The sequence below is a fragment of the Condylura cristata genome, unplaced genomic scaffold (assembly GCF_000260355.1).
Source record: "Condylura cristata isolate star-nosed mole 26May11 unplaced genomic scaffold, ConCri1.0 scaffold00004, whole genome shotgun sequence".
NCBI lineage: Eukaryota > Metazoa > Chordata > Mammalia > Eulipotyphla > Talpidae > Condylura > Condylura cristata.
The window spans coordinates 4,676,163-4,697,820 of NW_004567105.1; the positions used below are offsets into that span (position 1 = coordinate 4,676,163).

Here is a 21,658-nt window from a genome sequence, read left to right on the forward strand (position 1 = left end):
CGCCCGCGTCCCCAGGTTGCGCGCGGCTCCGCCCCGGTGCGCCCCACCCAGCCCCGGTGGCGGGAAGCAGGTAAGCCGCTGGCCACGGCGCGGAGCCTCCGGGGTTCCTGCCCCATCCCCCCCCGCAGGCCCCCCCGGGTATAAATAACTTTTGCGTGTTTCTAAAGGGGAAAAGACGGTTCCGAGTTTAGAGACGGAGGTCAGCGCCAGTCCTCTCGCACCTGTCTGGGGCGCCCAGAGGATGTGGTCCCCGACTCCTGTCCCAAAGGACCTCCTGAGCTCTTTGGGCTAAAGGTCATCCCGCTGCACCGCCGGACAGTGGACCAAGGGCTTCCTGGGGTCTCCCCTGGAACCCTGGACTCACTTCGCACCCCTGTCCTGGCCCTGCCTACTTTTCTGGCACCCCTGCACCTCCTCACCCTTTAAGGGGGTGCTGCCACCTCCAGGCACAGCGGATTCTGCCTGAGCAGTTCCCTGAAACCTCTCTATTCCAACGCAGCACCCCCCATCTCCTCCATCTGCAAGCCCCTTGCCCTGGCAACTTCCGCAGTCTCTGCCCTGCCCCTGTGCCGCTCTGACCCCCCCAGACTCATTAGGGGTACTCTCTCTGGCCCTCCGCCTTGGTTTCCCATACAGCTAGTGTCCCCTCACTGCTGGGTTAACACACAAGAGCCTTTGGAAACAGTAGGGACTCCTCATTGGGACATTCCCCCCTTCCTGCATCGCCCCTCCCCTGTGGGGAGACAGGTTGGGTGGGGGGTGAGTCTCGCTGCACTCAGTGTACGCTGTTGGAGTTTTATCGGGGTTGAGGATGCACCCACTGCGTGTGGGCAGCTGAAAGGACAGTCTCAGCCTCCCCAGCATGGGCCTGGTGCCCAGTGGGGCCCCTGGGTGCTGACCGACCTGTTTCCCAGTGGGCCAGCCCCGCAGGTGGGTAGGGTTGGTCTGAGGCGGGAACCCCCCAACTGCTACCGTGAGCCGGGATCCTGGCCGGGTGGGAATGGGGCCTCCAGGATTAAAGGCCCAGACCAGCAGCAGGGGACACCATGGGGAGGGGAGGCTCCTTTGCCCACCTCCCTTCTGCCGGCTGGAAAGTCCTGGGAGGAAGTTCTAGGAGCTGGTGGGGCTTGAGGAACGTCCTGTGACCTGTGGGGCTGGGCCCTCCCTGGTGGCGCAGCGGGTTGGTTGGAGCGCTGCTCTGTGAAGCCAAGCCAAGCCGTGGCCACTTCAGTGGGAGTTCGACCCCCGCGCCGGAGCTGCCCCACAGGGCCCACAGACCCTCCTGTCTCGCTGCCGCTCCCCTCAGCCCTCTACTTTGTGAATCTGCCTGTTCTGCTCCCCACTCTGTCTCTGGCGAATCCTCTCGCTGCCCCTGCACCTCTGGCCTGTACCCCATTTCTGTATGCATCAATAAATACAATCTTAAAAGAAAACGTGGGGCCGCGGCTTGCGCTGCCCGAGTTCCAGTCCTGGCCCTCCTACCTTCCTCACTGGGCACATCCCAGAATTCCGTGGTGGCTCTTATTTCTCTCTCTGGGGCCAGATCTTTGCTGGGGCATAGGAGGGTGAGGAGGGGGCTGCCCCAGGCCCTTGACACCCCACTGCGCCCCTGCCATGATGAAGAGACAGCTGCATCACGTGCGCATAAAACGAGTCCACTGTGTCCCCACTTGGGTCAGGCTGGACTCGCCAGACAGCTTCTTGACACCAGGTGCCACCCTTCTGCCACCTGGGAAATTCCATGGTGTCCCCGCCCCGTTCCAGTCCCTCCTCCACACTGGGCCTGACCGACCACACTGGGCCTGGGCTTGTCCACTTCCCCGGCAGCTGGGAAGGTCCCTGAGGGCAAAGCCTGCCTCCTTGCTCCGTCCCTCTTAGGCTTGCCCCAGCCTGAGCTCCAGCTCCTGCCTGGGGAGGGGTCAGTCCACGTGGCCATTGCAGCAGCTGCTGGACAACCGACCCAAGTCACGCCGTCAGGTCACCCCGGCTCTGGCCTCCCACCCAGGCTCAGGCTGTCCTCCAGCCAGACCAGGAGGCTCTCAGGAAAGGCACCCGGGCGCTGCCTGCTTGGCCTGGGCGGCAGGAGGGTCTGTTATAAGATCCTTGCAGCTTTGGCACATGTGCCCACGCGCCCGTTGAATCATAGAAGGCTGAAAGCCTCAAAGGCTGGATCGCAGGCCGTTCCTTCGAAGGATGCTGTAATCAGACACTTCTGGACTCAGAAGTTTCTGCCAGTGGACGTCGACATGGTCGTTTTAGAACTGAGGCGAAACAAGGGGACCTCTGAGGTCACCAGCCAGCCCTCCCACGGCCTTCTAATTGCCAGGCCCAGCCATGCCACGTCGCGTGGGCCTGTGGACTGGGCTGTATCCCCGGCAAGGGCCTGGGCAGCGTGGGGTAGTCACAGGAGCTGGACGGTCACGGTGGTTTGAGCGGCAGTGAAGACCTGCCATCAGCGACACTCATCTCCAAGCCCAGCCCGAGAGAGCTGACAGTGTTAGCCGCTCCCTGGCGGGGTGACCTGGGGGAGTTCACCCCTTTGAGCCCCACGTACTTGGCAAAATGGAAATGACAGGCCTCCCTGGTGGCGCAGGGGCTAGGTCTCAGCACCACGCAGCTGCCCGCGGCCATGCGGTCTGATCCCGGCCTGGGAGGTGACCCACAGGGCGCGGCAGACCGCTCCTGCCTCCCCGCTGCAGTGTTTCAGTGGATCTGCCTGTTCTGCTCCCCACTGTCTCTGGTGAGTCCTCTCACCCCCCCACACCTCTGGCCTGCACCCCAGCGCTTGTGTGCATAAATAAGTCAGCCTTGAAAGGCGGAAAGGCCTTCTCCCCTCCTTCCTGCCTCTCACTCCCGTGCCCTGTCTCGAAGGTGGCACTTAGCTGTTTCCTCCAGCAAGGCTAGTGTTGTGGCCTCCATTTTGTGGGTGAGACCACCGAGGCCCCGGGCCCCTGGCGGGAGGCAGGGCCGAGCAGGCACCCTGTGGGACCAGAGGGCCCTGCCCCCCTCACACCCTGTTGCTTTGGCAGATTGTGAAAACCTGAGTCTGGAAGTGTCTGCAGGCGAAGCTGGCAGGATGTGGGTGGGGAGGCCGGCAGCTGACGCGAGGCGGTGGAGCAGGGTCGGAGGCTGGGCAAGAGCATCGCGTCTTGCATGCCGCGCAGGCTACTTGCGTGGGGCCGGGAGGCGCCAGCCCTGAGTGGCGCTCGACCCTGGCTGGCCCCGTGTGATTTCTAGGGCTCTCAGAACTCTCCCTCAAGTCAAAAGCAAGTCCCAGGGCGGGGCTGTGCCCCGGGGCTTCCCACAGGGCTGGCGGCCAGTGCCCTGGAGCCCAGAGGGCTGGGGGCAGGAGGACCTGGCCAGACCGGCTCCCACCAGCCCCCATTTCCCATCTCCTCAGGGGCGCCGTGCAGGCCTCAGGCCAGCTGCCCTCTCTAAGTGGCCTGCCTGGTCAGGCGGCCTGCAGAGACTGAGGCCCGAGGCGGCAAATGCTCTAGCCTTGTGGCCTGAGCAGGTACCAGCTTTTGTCTCTGGCCACGCAAACACAAGTGAAGTGTAGCTTCAAGGTCTGGGACACCCCCTTTTCCAGAGGGGACGGGGGTCACTTTGCAAGAAACAGGACACTCTTTTCCCAAGTGCTAGCCCCCACCAGGGCCCCGGGAGTGCAGGGGCTGTTGTGTGGTGCTCCCAGCCGTGGTCTGGAAACCTTATCTGGGAAACACTCCCCTGGGGGCAGGGGCCCCCCCAGACCCCCGCTCTCAGGCTGTCATGGAGCTCCTGGCTCCATGTCAGTGAGCTGAGGACAGGCCTGAGCCAGGCAGAGGGGCAGCTCAAGGGGCACCTGCAGGACGGACAGCTGGGCACAGGGCAGTGTGCGAGCGGAGACCCTCCTGTTCCTGTGACCCCGGCTAGCCCCAGTGGGCAGCCGCTGCCTCCCCCAGCCCTCAGGGCGTCACGGCCATGCCCCGGAGCCCCCCGGAGTGGGGTGGCAGCGACCAGGGCTTTACCTCAGAAGACCCTTCTGACATAGCCCTGCCTGGGGGTGGGGTTGGGGACACGGGGGTGCTGGTGTCTGGAGCCGAGCTGCAGGATGCAGGCAGCTGGCCTGTGTCTGCTGTGGGGGCCTGATGGGGGCCCAGCAGGGGCAGAGCCAGAGATCTCAGGCTGGCAGCAGGCCAAGTCCAGAGGCAGCCCTCAGCAGCACTCCCAGCCCTGCGGCAGAGCGGCAGCCCCATTGCTCACTGCAAACCGCAGAGGCCGGGGAGCTGGCGGCTGGGCTGTTCTCCAGCATGCCCCATGCCGTCTGCGAGGTGCTCAGCAGCCAAGCTGGGTGGGAACCCCTGGACAGGTGCCATCAGCCCAGATGCTAGCGGTGCGGGTTCCCCCCGGCCTGTGGGAGTCGGTGTTCCCCAGGCTGGCTCCCCGCGCTGCACCCACGGGTTGGCCCCCTCCACCGAGGGGCCCTAAGCCAGCCCTGAGGCCTGGGCCCCAGCTTCCAGTGAGTGACACTGCACTTGGGAGCGGGGTGCAGGGGCCCGGGCTCTCCTGGAGCTGTGCTGTCTCAGGAGTGGCTGAGAGGCGCAGTGGAGTGGAGCTGGGGTGGGGGGGGCGGGGGGCGCGCAGTGGCAGGAAGTTGCACAGCAAGGGCCTCCCCCAGCATCTGCAGCAGCTGGGGTGCCTGGCCACCCTCCCTTCCAGCTGGGACCGCTCTGGCTCTGGGTCGACCACAGCAGGCCTGGGTCCTCTGGTGACTCAGCACCAGCCGCAGGCCCGGAGCAGGGCCTCTTCCGGGGCGGGGGAGGGGAGGAAGAGGTGGTGAGAGGAACCGCACCCCCAAAGACAGGCAGAGGTCCCCGGGCCCTCCAGTTCCGGGACCCCTCCTGTCCCTCCATGCCAGAGGGTCACCAGAGCAGCTGGTCCAGGAAAAAGGACGTTTTATTCCATAAATAACTCCCGCTCTTGCTCACACCGACCCCGCTTCTGCCCGTGGACGCAGGAGGCCGTGTGCACAGGTCATGAATGCAGGGCCAAGAGGCCCTGGGCAGGCGGCAGCCCTCCCTTGCCGGAAGCGCTGGAGCCCGAAACCGGGGCCGCCTGCTTCTGGCCTGCGCTCGGGCCAGTGGTCACAGAGCCCTACGCCCCTCAGGCCTGGCAGCAATGGTCAGGCAGGTGGAGACCCCAAGAGTGGGGATGGGTAGAGCTTGACAGTGGCCACACAGCTACTCAGAAAGAAAAGCAGAGTCAAACCACACACAGAGTGCAAACAATTGGGGGTGCAGACGTCACTCCCCACAACCACCCGGTTCCTATGGAGGCGGCCTGAGCTGGTCCCCGGCTCCAGCTTGGCCCCGAGTTATGGCTGGGCCTTCCGTAAGGCATAGACAGGCGGGGATGACCCGGCCTGCGCTGGGTCTGGGGCCGAGTGGGGGCCCCGGCTCCCGCCCAGCAGCCATGCTCCTCCCCACGACCCACGTCTTCCAGTGCCACGTGGCGCTTCCAGGCTCCAGGCTTCCATCTGGGATGCAGGACCCCAGCCACCAGCGCCAGCCCAGGCCCAGCCTCCTGCTGGGTTGGTTCAGCAGGGGAGGGGACAGGGAAGAAAGGGGAAGAGTCACTTGGGGGCCGCCGGGGTGAGGGGAGAAGCACCAGGCCCAGGGGCGTGTGGCCGCAGGGACAGAGGGTGTCCTGGGCCACCCAGCCTCCTGCCCAGGCTACACGGCGGCCCTGCCCCTCCGGTGCCCAGGCCCTCTGTTCTAGAGGCTGCCCCAGGTCTCCGGTGGGGGGAACTGGTCCACGTCCCCCGTCTCGGTGTAGGTCTGGTCGCCCATGGTGAAGAGGAGCTTGTAGCGCAGGCGAACCTTCTCCTGGCAGACAGCACAGCACAGGGTCAGAGGAGGCGAGGCCCCCGCCCCCGCCCCCCCCACAGCGGGCCTCACCTTCTGGGGGTTGGCGAGGAGCAGGACCTGGGTGATGGCCGAGGGGTGGCCGATGGGGTTGAAGGCTGGCAGCTCCGTGCCCGAGGGCGGCTGCAGCTTCACTTTCATGACCTGTGGGTGGTAGGGCCGCGGCCAGCCACCTCCTCACCCACTGCCCCGGAGCCGCAGCCTGCCTGCCTGCGCCTCCCTGCGGCTGTCCGCTGGGAGCCGGCCCCCCACAGCCCCAAGGCCCCTGCCCCGGGCACGCCCATGTCACCTTGGGAACAGCCGACTGGAAACCGATGTTGCGGATGGGCTGGGGGGCGGTGCTCAGCATGGACACCACCACCACCAGCACGTCGGCACGCCCGGGCAGGGGGTCGCGGGCAAAGTGGAAGAGGACCCGGAAGCCGTGCTGGTCGTACACAGTCACTGGCAAGATGCTGCCTGGAGGGGCGGAAGGGGAGTGCGTGGGGGGGCCGGGTACCAGCTCCCCCCGCCAGACTCGCTGAGGCACACGCTGCACGGGGGCTAGACCAGCGCCCAGACAGCCCCGGGAGGGGGTGCACCAGGGAGATGGACTGGGACGGGTGAACTAGTGTTGACACCCTGAGTCGGAGCTGGGGCTCCCCAGAGCTGCGTGTAAGCTAGGGTCATGTCCTCATTGTGTCACGCTGGGAAAGACGCAGCTCTGAGCTCAAGGCCCTGCCGGCTGGAAAGAGGGGCGCTGTGACTGCTGGGCACGCTGCTGGCTGGGCCCCCCCGCCCCCCGGTGTGCACCTACATCTCTCCCCATTGAGCGGGATCTTGGGGAGAGCCTGCAACTCTTAAGTCTAGCCCGGGGGCAGGGTCCGGGACCAAGTTCTCTGCCCACCCTGCCAGGAGCCCATGAAGCGGTCTGCTGTTACTCTGGGACACGGAGAAACCGAGTCCTGGCGGGGCAGGGGCCGTGCACAGCTCCTGGCCGGCTCAGGCGAAGCTGAGGGGAGCCCCGCTTTCCCCTGCTCCCTGAACAGCGCTCTCCAGGACAGGGAGGCGGCTCGGCCGGCCGCCGACTCACTGGGTCTGATGGACTCCAGGGGCACAGTGATGCTGGCCAGCGAGAGCTCGGTCGGGGTGGGCTGCTGCGGGAGCCCCGGGGGCTCTGAGGACACACTGTGGGGGCCGGAGGCGCTGGAGCTGGGCGAGCTGCTTTTGTTCTGCAGGTCTCGGAGAGTGAGCCGGGGCGCTGGCTGCTGCTTCTCCCTTGTCGGGGACGGTGCACGGAGGTGACTTTTCGGCAGCCCAGTGACAAGGCGCAGGAAAAGCGGGGCTCCCTGGCTGTCCCTGACTCCTATCTCAAAGTCTCGGGCTCCTCACCTGGGGACAGCCAACCCTTGCTCTCCTCCCCCAGCCCTGCCACTGCCCAGTGGGGCGCGGCCCTCCCCGCTGCTGCCCTCTGGGCTGGGGTCTCTTGAGGAGCTACGGGAGCGTTGGGGAGGGCACGCGAGAGGGCGAGCCACGCTCATCAACTCTGCTCTGGGGTGGTCCTGTGCCTGCCCTGGTCACTGCTGGGCCTTGGGCCCTGTGCAGCACACGCCACAGGCACCAGCCAGCACTGGCCTTGAGCAGGAAGGGCCAGGAGCAGCGGCTCGCGGAGGGCGGGGAGTGAGCCCTCACCACCGCACTTGCTGGGACTCCGGGGGCAGCGACTGCTGCAGAAGGGCCTTCCCCAGGAGGTCCAGGTCGTCCAGGCCGCTGCTTGCAGGCAGGGGTGCCTGCCCCGGGAGCCGGCTGTCCGTGCTGGGGGTCGAGGGCTCAGTGCTCTCAGAAGACTGGGGGGCACAGAGGATGCGGGTGGGTGGGGCTGTGCCGAGGATTTGGGGTCACCTGCTGCCGCCCCAAGCCTCTTCCCCTCCCTGCAAGGGACCTCTGGGAAAGCAGTGGTGGAGGAGGTGACACTTGTGTTACACGGGCCCCTCACATAGGGTGCCGGAAGGCTGGGCGTCTGCTCCAGAGAGGACCACATCCCAGGGACTGCAGAGCCACCCGTGAGAGAAGGGGCAGGGGACGGGAGGGGACCCAGGGCTGGGGGCCGGGAGCCACACCTGGAGGAGAGGACTGTGGCCCTCCCCCGCACTGGGACTTGCACACGCGCCTCCCACTCCGGTGCCCCCAGGCCCCGGGCCCAGCTGCCCTGTCAGGAGGGGTCAGGCTAGCTCCTGGCCCTCCTACCTGGAAGCTGTTCCATCCAGAACCATCCAAGCTTGGGCCTGATGGGGGTGTAGGGTCGCCTAGGCCTGAAGGGAAGACAGAGGTAACGGACTTGGGGTCCTGAGCGGGAGACACCTGGGACGGGACTGTGTGCTGGCTCAGGGGTCCCTGACTTCCTATCCCTCCACCCTCTAGGAAGGGAAAGACCCCCACTTTCAGAAGGAAGTATCAGCAGAGAAGCAGAAACTGAACATCCTGACAGCCCATTCCCGCACCCTTGTGCTTCCTCTTTTCCGCTCAGAAGCCAGCTCAGCTAGTCAGGACTTCATGTCTCTGCAGGGCAGGGAGCGGCGTGGGGGTGGTGAGGGGACAGGCAGCGGCCAGCCAGCGCAGTTTCTAACGGCAGACTGCAGGCCTGGCCTGAGGCCTGGGACCTGGGCAGCCTCGCCTGGCTGCTGGCCGGGTGTTGAGTGAGGGGCAGAAGGGCTGGCCAGCAAGGCAGATGACGGGAGCTGCTGCCCCGGGCCCTCCTGATTCAGCTGCCAGCAGGGGCAGCCTGCCCTGCAGTCTGACTTCCACCAGCCCTGAAGCGCTTCACCCCAGGTTTTACCTGGGGAGGACAGGCTACCCTGTTTCTAGCAAATCCTGAGTAAGTTCCAGTCTGAAGTGCCCCCGCTGGGTGCGGGACGCCACAGGCCCAGGTCACCTCCTCCAGGCATGCCCGAGACGCGGTGACGGGCCAGGCACCTCAGACGTGCGTCTCCCGTAACCCTGACCCAACATTCAGTGACTGGTGTGGGGTTCTCCTCCTTTTAGGGAGGAGCAAATGCATGCTCAGAGGAGTTAAGAAACATGGCAGGTCACACAGCCCCAGTGGCGGAGGCCAGGCCTGGACAGAGCATGACAGTACTAGTCTGCCCACGGCTCTGCCCCGCGGCTGTGCAACCCCAGGCCGGGACATGACCTCCCTGCTGTCAGTATAACGGAGCAATCAGGACGAAGTGCTGTGTGGACAGATGGGAAGCTCACTGCGCCCAGCGGCTCCCAGTCTGCCTGCTTCCGCGCGCAGAGCAGGACAAGCCCTGTGGCCCAGGCCCATATGCCCAGGCTTCTCCCTGTGCCCTGCAGGGCAGTGCCCGGACGCTTCTGCTCCCCATTCCCGCACTTTCTTTACTTCCTGTTCCCATAGTTTCTTTTTGAGAAGAAGCCAGAAACTGGAGGCTCAGGCTCAGGGCTCCGGGACCCAGGAAGTGCGGCGCACACCTCGCTTCTCTGAGGATGTGCCTTCATGCAGCCACAGCCGGGCCGGCCATACCCCCAAGTGCCCAGGGAGGCTGCTGCCGCCCGGCCGTGGCCCTGTGCGCTGGCTGGGCCCATGTGCGTCCCCCTCACAGGACCACGCTTTCCCTACGTCAGGACCGGGGTCCTCTCACCAATGGTCACCCTGGCTCTGATGCAAAAGGGACTGGCAGGTGGTCAGCCCTCGCGGGAGGCTGTCAGGCAGGGGCCCAAGTGGAGCCCGGCCCGATGTGCTTGTCCCTTCCTGGACGAGAGCAGAGATGAGGCTCACACACGGGCTTCAGAACCAGGCGCCTGAGCCAACCGTGCTGCCCCTCGGGCACCGCCAGCCTTTCCAAGCCGGGCCTCTGCGCCTGCCACGCGGAGGTGGAGGGCTGAGGTGAGACAGCACTGCCGCCCTCTGGCTCTTCACTCCCTCGGGGCTCTGACTGCAGGTGCTGGAAGCACTGGAGGCGCTCGGCTTCCAAGCTAGGCTCCCGCCCACCCTTTGCGATGGCCTGGGCGAGGCTGGGAGAGGAAGCAGAAATCTGAAAACTGCCTGGTAGGGCAGTTTCTGCTGCTTCCCCATGGGTGAGGCTGCGTCCCTGTCAAGTTCTGGAGCCAGACCTTCCTCAGAGTGACAGTGACAGCAGGCCCCAGGCCTGCTGGGGTCACTGGGTGCCCTGGTCTGGGCCTGACTTCCCCAGCGCCTTCTGATGTCCCGGGGCCCAGCGCCTTCTGCTTGCTCTCGGCGGGGGCACACTGAAGCTTGGGCAGCCCATGCCCTGGCTCGAACCTGCGGCAGGGAAGTCCGCAAGCCGCAGAGCCTGGCCACGCTGGCCTAGCAGGGGCGGTTTACCAGGCCGGCCTCACCTGCACGGCCTTGCCAAGCTCCGAGAGTCCCTGAGCTGCAGTCTGCCCCGCTCGTGGCCTAGTGTCCACTCCCCAGAATCCTCAGGCCTCAGAAGGGGGACACGCTGGCCGAGCTGAGAGCTTCTTCAGTGCATGTTGGGGTATCAGTTCCTACTCCTCTGGGGCCCGCCTCTTCCTCACCCAGAGACATGAGCTCATCATCCAGCAGGGAAACTGAAGTGCTGAGCTGCTCCGGGCTGGCCTGGTCGCCATGGTGGGTGGTCATGGGTGGGTAGGTGGTGCCTGGGGGAGGGAGATCCAGGCCAGAGAGGTCCAGCAGGGCCGAGGAGCTGCCTGGGGTGGGAAGGAGAGTCCGGTGAGCTCTGGGGGGGGACACTCGGCTCTCAGAGTCCTGGGGCACAGGCAGACAGCAGGCCCCACTCATGACTACCCTCCCCGGCTGCCATCTGCTCACTGGCCTTTCTCAGGTGGTGGTGTCTCTTCAGCGGGACGCGCCCTGCTCCTCTGCTTGGCCACTGCTTCTAGCCTGCAAGCCCTCGCTGTGCCCAACACAGGAGGCGCCCCTAACCTTTTCTCTGGCCCCCCAGGGCTGGCTTATTACCCGTATCAGAAGTTAGCCTGTAAGGTCTGGGTGTCCAACCCTCCCTGCTGCCTTCTGATAAATCATCTCAGCCTCGGCGTCACCTCTCCCGACACAACAGCTGCCGGATCTATCGAGCGAAGGCCTCCGCCGCCGCCTCCCCGGCCGAGCCCTGGGTCCCGCCCGCTGCTCCACACCGAGACCTCCTTGTGCCAACCTGCCGGCCTGGTGCAACTTTCCTCCCCAGCTCCTGCCCTGGGGTCCTCCCCATCTTAAGGGGCCAGGGTCACCCTGGCCATCGTGGCCACAGCTCCGGGACTGGCATACCCCTGACCCCCCAGGGCCCGCCTGGGCCTCTGCCACCGCCTCACCTGGGATGGAGCCGGCGGCTGCGTCTCCGTTGACCTCCTCGCCTCGCACCAGCTGCCTGTACAGGTTGATGACCTGGGTGAGGCTGTCGTTGGCCTGCAGGATCTCCGCTGGAACAGGCAGGAGGGGAGGGGCCAGGCTGAAGGAATGTGGGGGCAGTTGTGGGGGAGACAAGCACCCCGCATCCATCTCAGCCTTGTGGCACTACTCGCCCTTGGGCCTCGCTCCCTCCCCTGCCAGGGCCCCCACACATGCATTGCTACCCAGGCCCCGGCTGCCCTCAGGGCCTCAGCCACGTCATCCCAGGGAGGCCTCCAGAGCCTCGGCTGGCACCACCCAGCCCTGCCGCTTCTGCACGCCGCCTGCTACCACCTGCCGGCCGGCGCCACACACCTTTCAGCTCCACTGTCCCCACTCACCAGGCTACAAGCACCACAATGTTAGTTGACTTTGATCTCGCCAAGTCCCCAAAGGCCTAGAACAGTGCCCGGTACAAACTGAGCTGTGACCAGTGTCACCTCTTGGGGTGCAGCCACAGCTCAGAGGGATCTGGGTGGCGAGGCTCGGGGGAGAGCATGCGGCACAGGGCACATGGAGGTGCTCAGTGAACGCCTCAGTAAGCAGCTGAGGGGCGCCCGGGCGCCCAGACTGCTGGCTGGCGTGGTGGCAAAGCACCTGATGCGACAGGAAGGCAGCATCCGGGAAAGGGCCCCGCATCCTCCCTGGCCCTGCGCTGTTCTGCTCTGTGATCTGGGAACACCCTGTCCTCGGAGCCCAGGTCTCCCCCGTGGGCCTGCGGGCAGCGAAGGAGGCTCACTGCACCCTGCGTGGGCGCTCGCCGCTGAGGTCCTTGGCGTCCTTGGGGTCTCCCAAGCCGTCCGCCCTGGCTCTGCTTCCGACTTCCCCAGGGGGCAAACCCAAGGTGTGCACTGGAGAAGGGGGCCCCCTGGTGGCGGCTCCTTCCAACAGCAGGCACCGGGCAGCGATGTGGCAAAGGCGACTCGGCCCAGGCTCACCTAAGGCCTCGTCGTTGTCCTCAGTGTCGCTGGCCAGCCGGAAGAGCGTGGGCCGCATCCGCTCGCAGCGCTGGTACAGCTCCTGGGGGCAGCACGGGGACGTGTCAGGGCCGGCGCGGGGCAGCCGGGGACAGAGACCAGAGACGGGAAAGGCACCTTCATGAGGTCCTCGCCGCTGTGGGCTGCCGCGCCGCCCTGGCTGTGGCTCATCACCATCTCCGTCAGCAGTTTCACATTGTTGTTCACCTCCTCAATGGTGCTCTCCCGCTTCGAGATCTTCTCCATCCGCTTCTGGTCCTGGGGACAAGGGCAGAGGGCCGGGGATTCCAGGGTGAGTTCACTGCGCCCGCCCCTGCCAATGCTGGGCTCCCCTGTCCCCTCAATCCCGGTGCCCAGGCTTCCCCATGAGCTGTCAGAATTCCCGGACCCTCAGCCAGACTCTCTGGGGGCGGCCCTGGGACCTGGGTCTCCAGCCCGTGCACAGGGCCGCTGCAGAGGGCCAGTGTCCTAGACCTGCAGCCGTGGTACCGTGACCTCACCTCCTGTGTCTGTCCCTTGAAAGAGGGTCCCCAGACTGACACGTGAAAAGGACCCCGAGTGGTGAGCAGACACAACTAGACACCGATGACCGTCTGGGGCATCAGCGCCTAGCAAGGGGGCACCCTGGGTGTCGAAAGGCTGCGTGTGGCAGAAGCAGCCCGTTATCCCACCGCTCGCTGGCTGCCTGGCGCTCCCCGCGGACGAGAGTGCTCGTGCTGCTGGGGCTGGCGGACGGCCTCCCGGGGCGGCCACCCTGACGGCTGTCAGCGCAAGCTGATGTGGCTCTCTAGGCCCTGACAGCAAACCTCCGGGATGACTTATTCTCATATAAAAAGAAGGTTACGGCGTGCACGCAAACAGCGTATACGGACAAATCAAACGCGCCGTTCTCTCTCCAGAGATACACACACACCTGAATGTGTAGGTGTGGGTGTATGTAAGAAATACATACATTTAGAATACAGTAAAGCCTAATTTCATGCCAATTTTCACAGCAGAGGTAGTCAATCCTCCAGAAGCCTGGCCAGGGTAGGCCGGCTCACCTGTGGGAAGCCTCCACACCCGGGCTCTGGCCTTGCCCACTGGGTGCACACGCACACACACGATCCCTCCTGCCCGCCAGCACTCGCCCTCCCCACCCGCCGCCAGCCCGGGTGGTCCGTCACCTCCTGCACCATCTCCTTGATGAGCTTGTTGGCCGCCCGGAGGTCCTCAGGGTGCGAGCTCTTCAGCAGGCGGGCCAGCATCTGTGGACAGAGGGCGCAAGGGCAGTGCCTGGGGGGTCCGGGCTCGCTGCTCAGGTTCTCACGGTGTGGTGAGTGCCAGTGCCCACCGGGGCGACAGGTCGGCAAGCCGTGGTGCACGTGCCCCCCCCCCCCCCCTGGCAGGCCTGCGGCACCCCAGGGTGCCAGGCGCTACGTCCTGCGTGCGCACGGGAACCTCTCTGGAAGGGCGTGCGAGTTGCTGAACAATGTCCTCGCTGGGGCAGAAGTCGGCAGAGCGGGTTTTGATTTTATCCGACCTCCTCTGTGCTGTTTAATTTCTGACACACAAGCACATGTCTTTAATAAATAAACAACAGAGTTACTGCCAAAAGGCAAAAGACAGGCGTGCTCCCAGCCGGCCTATGAAACGTGTCACGTCAACCAGGGCCTGCACACACCCAGTGTAATTAGATGCAGGGCACTGTGGCGAGGACTCAGTGCTGGAAGTGGGGGCCCCGCGTGCGCCCCTGCTCCAAGAGTGGGGCAGCCAGGTCTGAATTCTCTCACCTTGGATTTTTCCTCATCTTCAAAGATCACATTCTTGGGCCGTGGAGGAGGAAGGGCCAAGGTGGCATCCTCGGGAAGCTTGGGGTCAGCTTTCACGATCCCTGGGAGAGGGGAGGCGGGAAGGCTGTAGGCCCAGGCCTGGGGCAGGGCGGGAGAGGGGTGGGCAGGCCAGGGCAGGAGGCGGAGGGCGGCCAGTCTCTGGAGGCTGGCTTGGACTCGGCCACTACCACGTCCAGCTGAGGGTAGCGTGGAGGCACCCTCCAGTGAGGCCACCCCACGAGGGCCACGGGCTGGGAAGAAAGGTGGCCCCGACTCACCTTCTTTCCACCTAAGTTAGCATCAGGCAGAATGACAAAAAGGCCCCTGGTCATCTGTTCTTGAGAAGTTCAAGGGCAGATCTTCCTGCCAGTGCCTCTAACGCTGCTGGAGCCCCAGCTCTGGTGGGGGTGAGGGCACCAGTCACACTGCCTGCCGGGGCCTCACCCTGCTTCTTGAGCATCTGGTAAGCCTCCGCGATCTTCACCTCCTCTGGCAGGCAGAGTGTCCAGCTGTAGAGGAGCTCCAGGATCTTGTTCTTCACCTTCTCTGACGTCCGAGAGCCCAGGTACTGCGGGGACCGAGGGGAGGGGAGGCCTCTGACGGTGCTGGCCACGCTTGCTGCTGCCCCAGCCAGACCCTCCCTGGCCGCCCCCTAGAACTTCTAGCCTAAGGGGTCCTCACATCTCCCAGAGAGACAGGAGCAGACGAGCTCGGCGCCTAGCCCTGACACTCGATAGCTGTGCCAGAAGGCGCTGTGGTCAAGTGACAGACCGATACAGGCAGGGCAGAGTCCAGCACCTGCCCACAGCCTGCTCATGTGGCCTAAACTTGTGACTGTGTGCGTGCGTGCGCCAGGGTCTGGCAGACCAGGGGGCCACGGAGGAACCACTCAGGCTGCTGCGGGGAAGCTAGGCTGAGGCGTGGGCTCACCCACTCTCCCCCAAGGGAGAAGGGGCCAGCTGAGCCCTTTGGTGCACTGGTGAAGGTTCAGTCTGAGCAAGGAAAGGCGAAGGGAGTGGGCTCTCACCCAATGGCCCTCCACAGGTTCACACCCCAGGGAGGACTCTTTAGGCACCCTGGCACGGGGCTCTGTCATGCTGTCAGGGCCTCTGCACCCAAAGCCTCAAGGAGGCCACTCACGTGAGCTGGGGTGGGGGGCCTCCACCACAGACCCAGGCGGGGGCACAGGGTGTGGGCATTCCCTGTTGCCCTCCTCCCTAATGAGGAATAGAAGCGCAGGGTCCCCAATGCCAAGCTCCCCTCTTCCAGAACCCCTGTCCAAGTCAGCTATGGAAGGGGATCGGAGACAGGGTCTGTTTGTGCTGTTTCAGGGCTCCCAGCAGAGGCTGAGGCAGCATTGGGGGTGGGGAGTCCCCAGTACGGTCAGTCACCCCACCCCCCAGGACCCTGTTTCCTCAACAGCTGCCTGGGTGAGCGCAGTTGTGGTCGAGCTGGGCACCCACCCTGGGGGACACGACCTTGATGAGCTCGTTGAGGAAGCGGAACTTGCCCACCTCGTCGTGAAACCTCTTGCCGCAGCTTTTCATGCATGTTTCCAGCACCTGAGGAGGGGAGCGGGGTGAGGCGCCCCGGGAGGGCTCCTGTGGGAGGAGCAGGAAACAGCCCCTCCCACACCTTGGCAGGACCCAGAGGCCCAGGGCAGCACTGGGAGGGCCACGGGACAAGACGCCTCTGAGGACAGAGGTCCCTGTGGCCCCCAGCCCTGCACCTGGTCGCAGGCCAGGTGACACCCAACCTGCAGGCCACGGAGCCATCCCGGACACAGCTGGGCAGCGACGTGAATGACTGTCTTACTATGTTTTCCACTTGTTTTAGAACTTAAAACAGGCACCACCTCCCTTGGCTTACCTCAGCTACATGACTAAAGTCACAGAACCAACACGTATTAAAAAAGAAAAAACAAACATGCCGAAAAAGCAAGTAAGTACTAGAAAAACGGTTTATGCTCATGAGTCAGCTGTGCTGAGCCTGGTCCACGCCGGGGCCAGACAGTGCGTCCTCGCGCCCTGCTGCTGGCGCGGCTTTGAAAGCTCTGGCCCGAGCCGGGCGCCACCGGGGGCTCCGGGCCGCGGCGCGCTGGCTGTCTCCGGCCCCGGCGGGACGGGCTGGCACTTCATGCACATGCAGAGCCCAGACGCAGAGACTCGAGCCGGCGGGCCTGTGTGGTCTGTTCAGCCAGACTTGGAGCTCGGGGCCCGAATGGGCAACCCCTGCACCAGACGACCTGATGGGGCATCTGCCAGAGGCCTAACTGGGCTAGGTCTGGCGTGCGAGGCTGCCCACCGGTTGCCGTGGGGTGTTGGGCTGGTCCAGACTCCCACCTTAGTCTTCCTTGCACAACCAACCTGGGTGCTACAGAGTTCCCTCAAAACTCCTCTAGAGTCACCATGCGGTCAGGGACAAAGGCACCCTCTTTCTTCTCACCGTCAAGGCCTGGATCGCCTCCCACTCCTGTGGAGACTGGATCTTGTGGGCCAACAGCCGGGTGGCAAGCGGAGGCCTAGAGAGAGGAAGGGCAGAGTCAGCACCACCAGGGAGGTGCCAGTGCGGGGCACTGGCCGAGGGGGCGAGGCCAGGACATTCGGGAGGTGTAGGCTGGCCTTGGGTGGCCCCCCCGAGAACTGGGGGCCTGACTCACTGTAGACGGGTGTAAGAGGGGACCGCAGCCTTCGAGGACCCAGTCTGGGCGCAAGACACAACAGTGTGCCCCAGAGCTGGGGAACTTGCAATGGCCCCGGGCGCTTCATGGTGGAGGTGGTGACACAGAAGCTGCCCTCACTCACGACAAGGACAGTCCCGCGGACTGAGTGCACGGCGTGCACGGGCTGCCGACATACACGTTCCTGTCTGACCCTCCTCAGAGCCCCCCAGGGAGGCGGCACTACGGCATCCTTTTCGGCCAAAGAAACACAGGTGCCAAGGCATGCACCGATGCCAAGGTGCTCAGCCGACGGAGGCTGGACTCATTCCCGAGAGCACTACAGCATGTGTGGAGAGGGAGTGGGGTGAGGACCCCGGGCCGTGCTCCCCACACTTCACCACCACCTAGCGGCTTGGGCAACTCTAAGCAGCGGTCCTGGCTCTTCCTGGAGCGGAAGGCCTGCAGGCTGAGGAGCACCCCGTTTTCTGGCGGGAGTCCCGCAGAACAAAGCACTGCCACGGCGAGGGCCAGTGGGTCTGGCCGAGCTCGGGTCGCCACTCACTCTCCGAGCTGACACGGCTGTGACTCCGTGCCTCCGCTTCTTCACCTGCACATGGCTGCAGCGAGGCCCAGCCCGGGGGTGGGCACGCAAGGGGCGCACTCTCCAACATGCCCGCACCCCGTTCCTTTGTGAGCACGGTAGGAATGAAACTGGCGCTCGACCCTGCACAGCTTTGCTGAGGCCAGGGCTGGAGCGCGCTGGGCAGGTGTGCGGGGGCTCTGTGGGCACATGACCGAAGGCGGGGCCACCTACCCCTCAAAGTCCTCGTTGAGCTGCTCACAGAAACCGTTGATGCTGGCCCAGTTCAGCTCCTTGTTCAGGGGGTTCGTGGCTCTGTCTGCAGGAGGAAAGGGGTCAGTGTGGCTGAAGGGCAGCAGGGTCTGGTGGGCAGGGCACAGAGTGAATGCCCATGCACATGGCAAAGGCCCCCATGGCGTCCTGCTGCCAGCCACCCCGAGATCCTGGTGGGACACGGCCGGGAGTCTCGGCCAGAGGCACCTGTCCACGGCTTCCTTTCGCAGCTCTCCCGAGGACCCCACCTTTACAACTTGTGCTCAGGGGCACTTCCGTTCCCACCACCCCAACCCTGAAGCTGTACCCCCACCTGCCTGCCACACCTCCCCTGCTGCTGCTCCCGAAACTGTCCGTGACTCTCTCGCATTGGCGCTCAGAGGAGGGCCAAGGTGGAGGGGTGATTGGGGGAGGTGGGGGGAGCCCTCAGGGTGTTGTGGAGCAGGGCAGCCGCTAGGCTCGGTGACTGGGGGCTAGGGGGCCCTGGAAGCAGAGGAGGGCACTCAGCGGAGTTGGGGTCAGGGGAGGCTGCCTGGAAGAGGCAACTCTGGCAGGGGCTGGAAGGGTTAGCCAGGCTGAGGAGCACCAGATCGGGACAGCCCAAGGCCGGGTGTGGGCAGTCTGGGTAACAGGGCTGGGCAGAGCCGAAGACCTGGTAAGGAGCGGAGGCACTGGGACCAGCGAGCCCTTCTCCCTGGGGAGTGGCCCGGTACCACCTCCTGGGGAGTCATCACTAACTCCGCGCTGGCCTCCTGGCACCGCTGGGGCAGCCTGCGCCGCCCAGCCAAGCGCACACCCTCGTCCTGGGCACACCAGAGGGGCTCCGCTGCCCGCCGGCCGGCAGGGTTTGGCTTGGCGAGGAGTCTGGATCCAGGAAGGGGCGGGGCGGGTGGTAAACGAGGCCTGATCCACCTCCCTGACGCCGATGCCGCTTAAATAATCAAGAGGGAACATGACTTTCCGGACCTCCAGCGGCCCCTCTGCAGAGCTGGAGTGAAGTAGGGGCTGACTCTGGGGGACCCAATACTTCTGGTGGGGTAAGGGGGGGGCAGGTGGAGCTGCATCTTCATTCCTCCCTGGAGCAAAACCCTCCTGGTCCGAGACCGGAGCCAGCGGCCTCTGTCCGCGGGCAGTGCTGGGCAGGGGCCTTGGCCCTGGGATCCAGCGCCTGCAGCCTCGGTTCGGTTCGCGTTTCCAAAAGAAACTCTGAGCGCCGGAGCACAGCAGTGCAGAGGACGGCGCCCCTGCCTCCAGGGCTCAGCCCGCAAGCCGGACAGCCGCCGGTGCGGCAAGAGCCCCCACGGGAAGCAGAGTGGGGACCAGCACAGAAGAGTTGGGGTGCTCTCTGGCAGGTGCTCGGAGGCGGCGCAGCCGACAGCGACCTCAATGAGGCATTTCTCTGTGGGCACAGACCTCTATTCAGCTCCTCAGAGCCTTCTAGCTCCTTGGAGAAAGGAAGACCGCGCCGAGCGCTGGGAAACCGGAGGAGGCCCCCTCACCCACCCGTGCTTGCCAGCCCCTGCTCGCCAGAGACCAGCAACACCCGGCTAGAGCTAGAGCGGCAGGACGGGGGTAGCTACCGTCCACTCAGCCTGGCCCGGGCTTGCGCAGGAACTTCCCTGCAGCGTGAGGCACATGACGCTGACTGCTAGAGTGGCGCCGGAGAGACCACTGCGGAGTCAGGGCCCGAGTCGGGCGGCTTCCAGACACCGGCCTTCTCGCCTGCGCCAGGCTGGGGCAGGGCCCGGGCTTTGGTCTGACCGGGTCTCTGGCCCCGGCCCCCAGCCCTCTCCCTCCACCGAAGCACCTTCCCTGGCTGCGCAGCGGGAAGAGGCCGGGAGAGGAGGGAGGCATTTCACAACAGGCGACTCCACCCTGTCACCCGGCTGAGGTGACTGCCATCGTTTACCCCACCAGAAGCTACCGTCCTCCAAACCCTCCCAGTTCTGAATGGACACGGGACGAGAAAAGAGCCCAGCCTACCCGCAGGGTCCAGTGCACCCCCACCCAGGGTCCCACCTGCCTTCCTGGCTCTCAGATCAGACCGGGGGCCTCAGCACACCACTCCGCTGCTGACTTGGACGGTTCTCTGTGGTACGGAGCCCCGGTCCCACGCCTGTCAGATCCATCACCCTGCCCACCCACCAAGTCAGGCTGAGGCCTGGACACCAGATGCGTTCTGGAACAGTCCTGGCTGCTGAATCCCTCCTTCCCATTCATGCCTCACGAGGGCTTGCCCCTGCCAGCACCCTGCAGGTGGCGCGGCTCAGGGGCCAGGGCCACACGCAGTAGAGGCTGGCAGGAAGGGGCTGACTGTGACCCCAGGCCACCCTGCAGGGTCAAGCTGCTGAACTGAGAACACCTGAGGCTTTGCTGTGGCTCTGGAGGAGACTCGGGGCAGAGCTGGCAAGGGCAGGAGTGGGGAGAGCCCAGGTCAACCCACGCAGGGTGGGGAGTCTGGGAGCCCCAGGAGTGACAGGCGGTGTCTGAAAAAGACGGGGACCCACCATTGTGGCAAGGTCTTTGGTGGAAGCTGCTCAAGGCTAGGTTTGGGTGGCAGCGCAAAGTCAGGGCTGGCGCTGGGGAGCGACACAACTTTCAAGGATATCTGCAGCTGGGGCCAGACTCATGCCAGTGGGTTTGGGCTTCAACCACTGTGCCGACAGAGCTTTGGGCTGCGGCTAAGGGCGCGCCAGTGGGTTCCCCTTTCTGTGTGAGGAAGGAGCAAGTCGAGAAGGGTTGTGGGCTCAAGGAAATGGGAAGCCAGAGTGGAGGATTCGGGGTTCCGAGAGGAGTAGGGTGCTTCCCACCCCGGCCAGAGGAGCAGCTTCCTCTTCCATCCCCGGGTGCAAGGAAGGAGTGGGGGGCTCAGCTCCTCTAGTGAAGTCTGGGCCTGGGGGGGGCGGCTGGAGACACCCTTGGGGTTGTGGGCATAGGGGGGGCCACTGCTCAGCCTCCCCGGGGGTCGATGCCCCACATCGGATGTGCGGGCAGCGCCCACACCCACTGTGGGTCCGGCTGCCTTGGGGTCCTCCTTTACCCTAGGGCAGGGGAGACCGGCCCCCGGGCCCCCACTCCCCGGGCGGGGGCGGGGCGTGAGGAGGGGGCGCCCCGTACCCCGCCCCCGCCGGCTCGGGGCCCGCCTAGTGCCCCCGGTTCCGGTTCCGGTCCGGCCCGCGCCCCTCCCGGACACTCACTGATTCGCGACTCCAAAGTCTCCGGCTCCATCGCTGGCTCCATCAGCCACGGACCCCGGGCACGGCACCGCCCCCCGCCCCCCGCCGCTCTCGCGGGACCTGCTCGTCACGCCCTCCGCGATTAAAGGGGCAACGTCCGCCCCGACGCACGGGAGCGGCGCCCCAGAGCGCTCGGCACCATGGAGACGCACACGAGCTCGCCTAGAGCGTCACCGCTCGCCCGACCCCTCCCCCAATAGGCGTCAGCGTCGCAGGCGGGACCCGCCGCCGGCCTCACGTTCACGGCGGTCAGGCGGGAGAGGAGGCGGACGGACAGAGGGCTGAAGGCGACACCATGGAAACCCCACGGGGCGCTCTAACTCGTTCTGCGTCACGGAGACGCCCTTAACCGCTTCCGGAAGAGCGCTCCGGGGCCATATTTCTGCGGGGCTCTGAGGTCACTTCCGGAGCCCTGAACGTGCCTTCCGCTTCGGAGTACAAGGGGGAGGGTCCCTTAAAAGGGCAACGACGCTAGGTGGCAGTGGGAAAGTGAGTCAAAGTTTGTTGCGTGCTTGCAGTGTTCTAGAAATTGTTCTGGGCAGTTTTTATATATTAACCCCAATACGCCTCACACCACGTCCATGGGGCCGATAACTACTTGACTTGAGGTCTCACGTGGCGGAGCCTGGCCCCTGTTCTGTCCCCTGCAGGCGTCCTGCACCGATGGGGGAAGTCGGCCTAGGCTTTGCTCCGTGGCGGGCGGGAGGGGAACGGCGAGGCCCCTATTCAGGGCGCTGCGCGATGGGGGAGCCCTTGCGGTGAGGGCAACAAGGAGGGACACCTTACGCCAGTGGGAACGATGGGGGTGGGGGGGGTCTTCTGACAGCTGGACC

General features: G+C 65.2%; 1 protein-coding gene across 1 annotated transcript; it reads right to left on the bottom strand.

The window, feature by feature from the left end:
* Positions 1–4,917: 4,917 nt before the first annotated feature.
* GGA1 (golgi-associated, gamma adaptin ear containing, ARF binding protein 1) lies at positions 4,918–21,212 on the bottom strand. Its single transcript, XM_004675674.2, has 17 exons — positions 20,787–21,212; positions 17,551–17,635; positions 16,520–16,595; positions 15,538–15,636; positions 14,519–14,642; positions 14,036–14,136; positions 13,430–13,510; positions 12,381–12,521; positions 12,225–12,306; positions 11,211–11,318; positions 10,440–10,592; positions 8,130–8,194; positions 7,575–7,729; positions 6,976–7,160; positions 6,193–6,362; positions 5,937–6,047; positions 4,918–5,864 (listed from the first exon to the last, which is right to left on the bottom strand). The coding sequence occupies exons 1-17, from the start codon at positions 20,827–20,829 to the stop codon at positions 5,754–5,756; spliced, it is 1,890 nt and encodes a 629-aa protein (XP_004675731.1). The 5' UTR covers positions 20,830–21,212; the 3' UTR covers positions 4,918–5,753.
* Between the last annotated feature and the right edge of the window lie 446 nt (positions 21,213–21,658).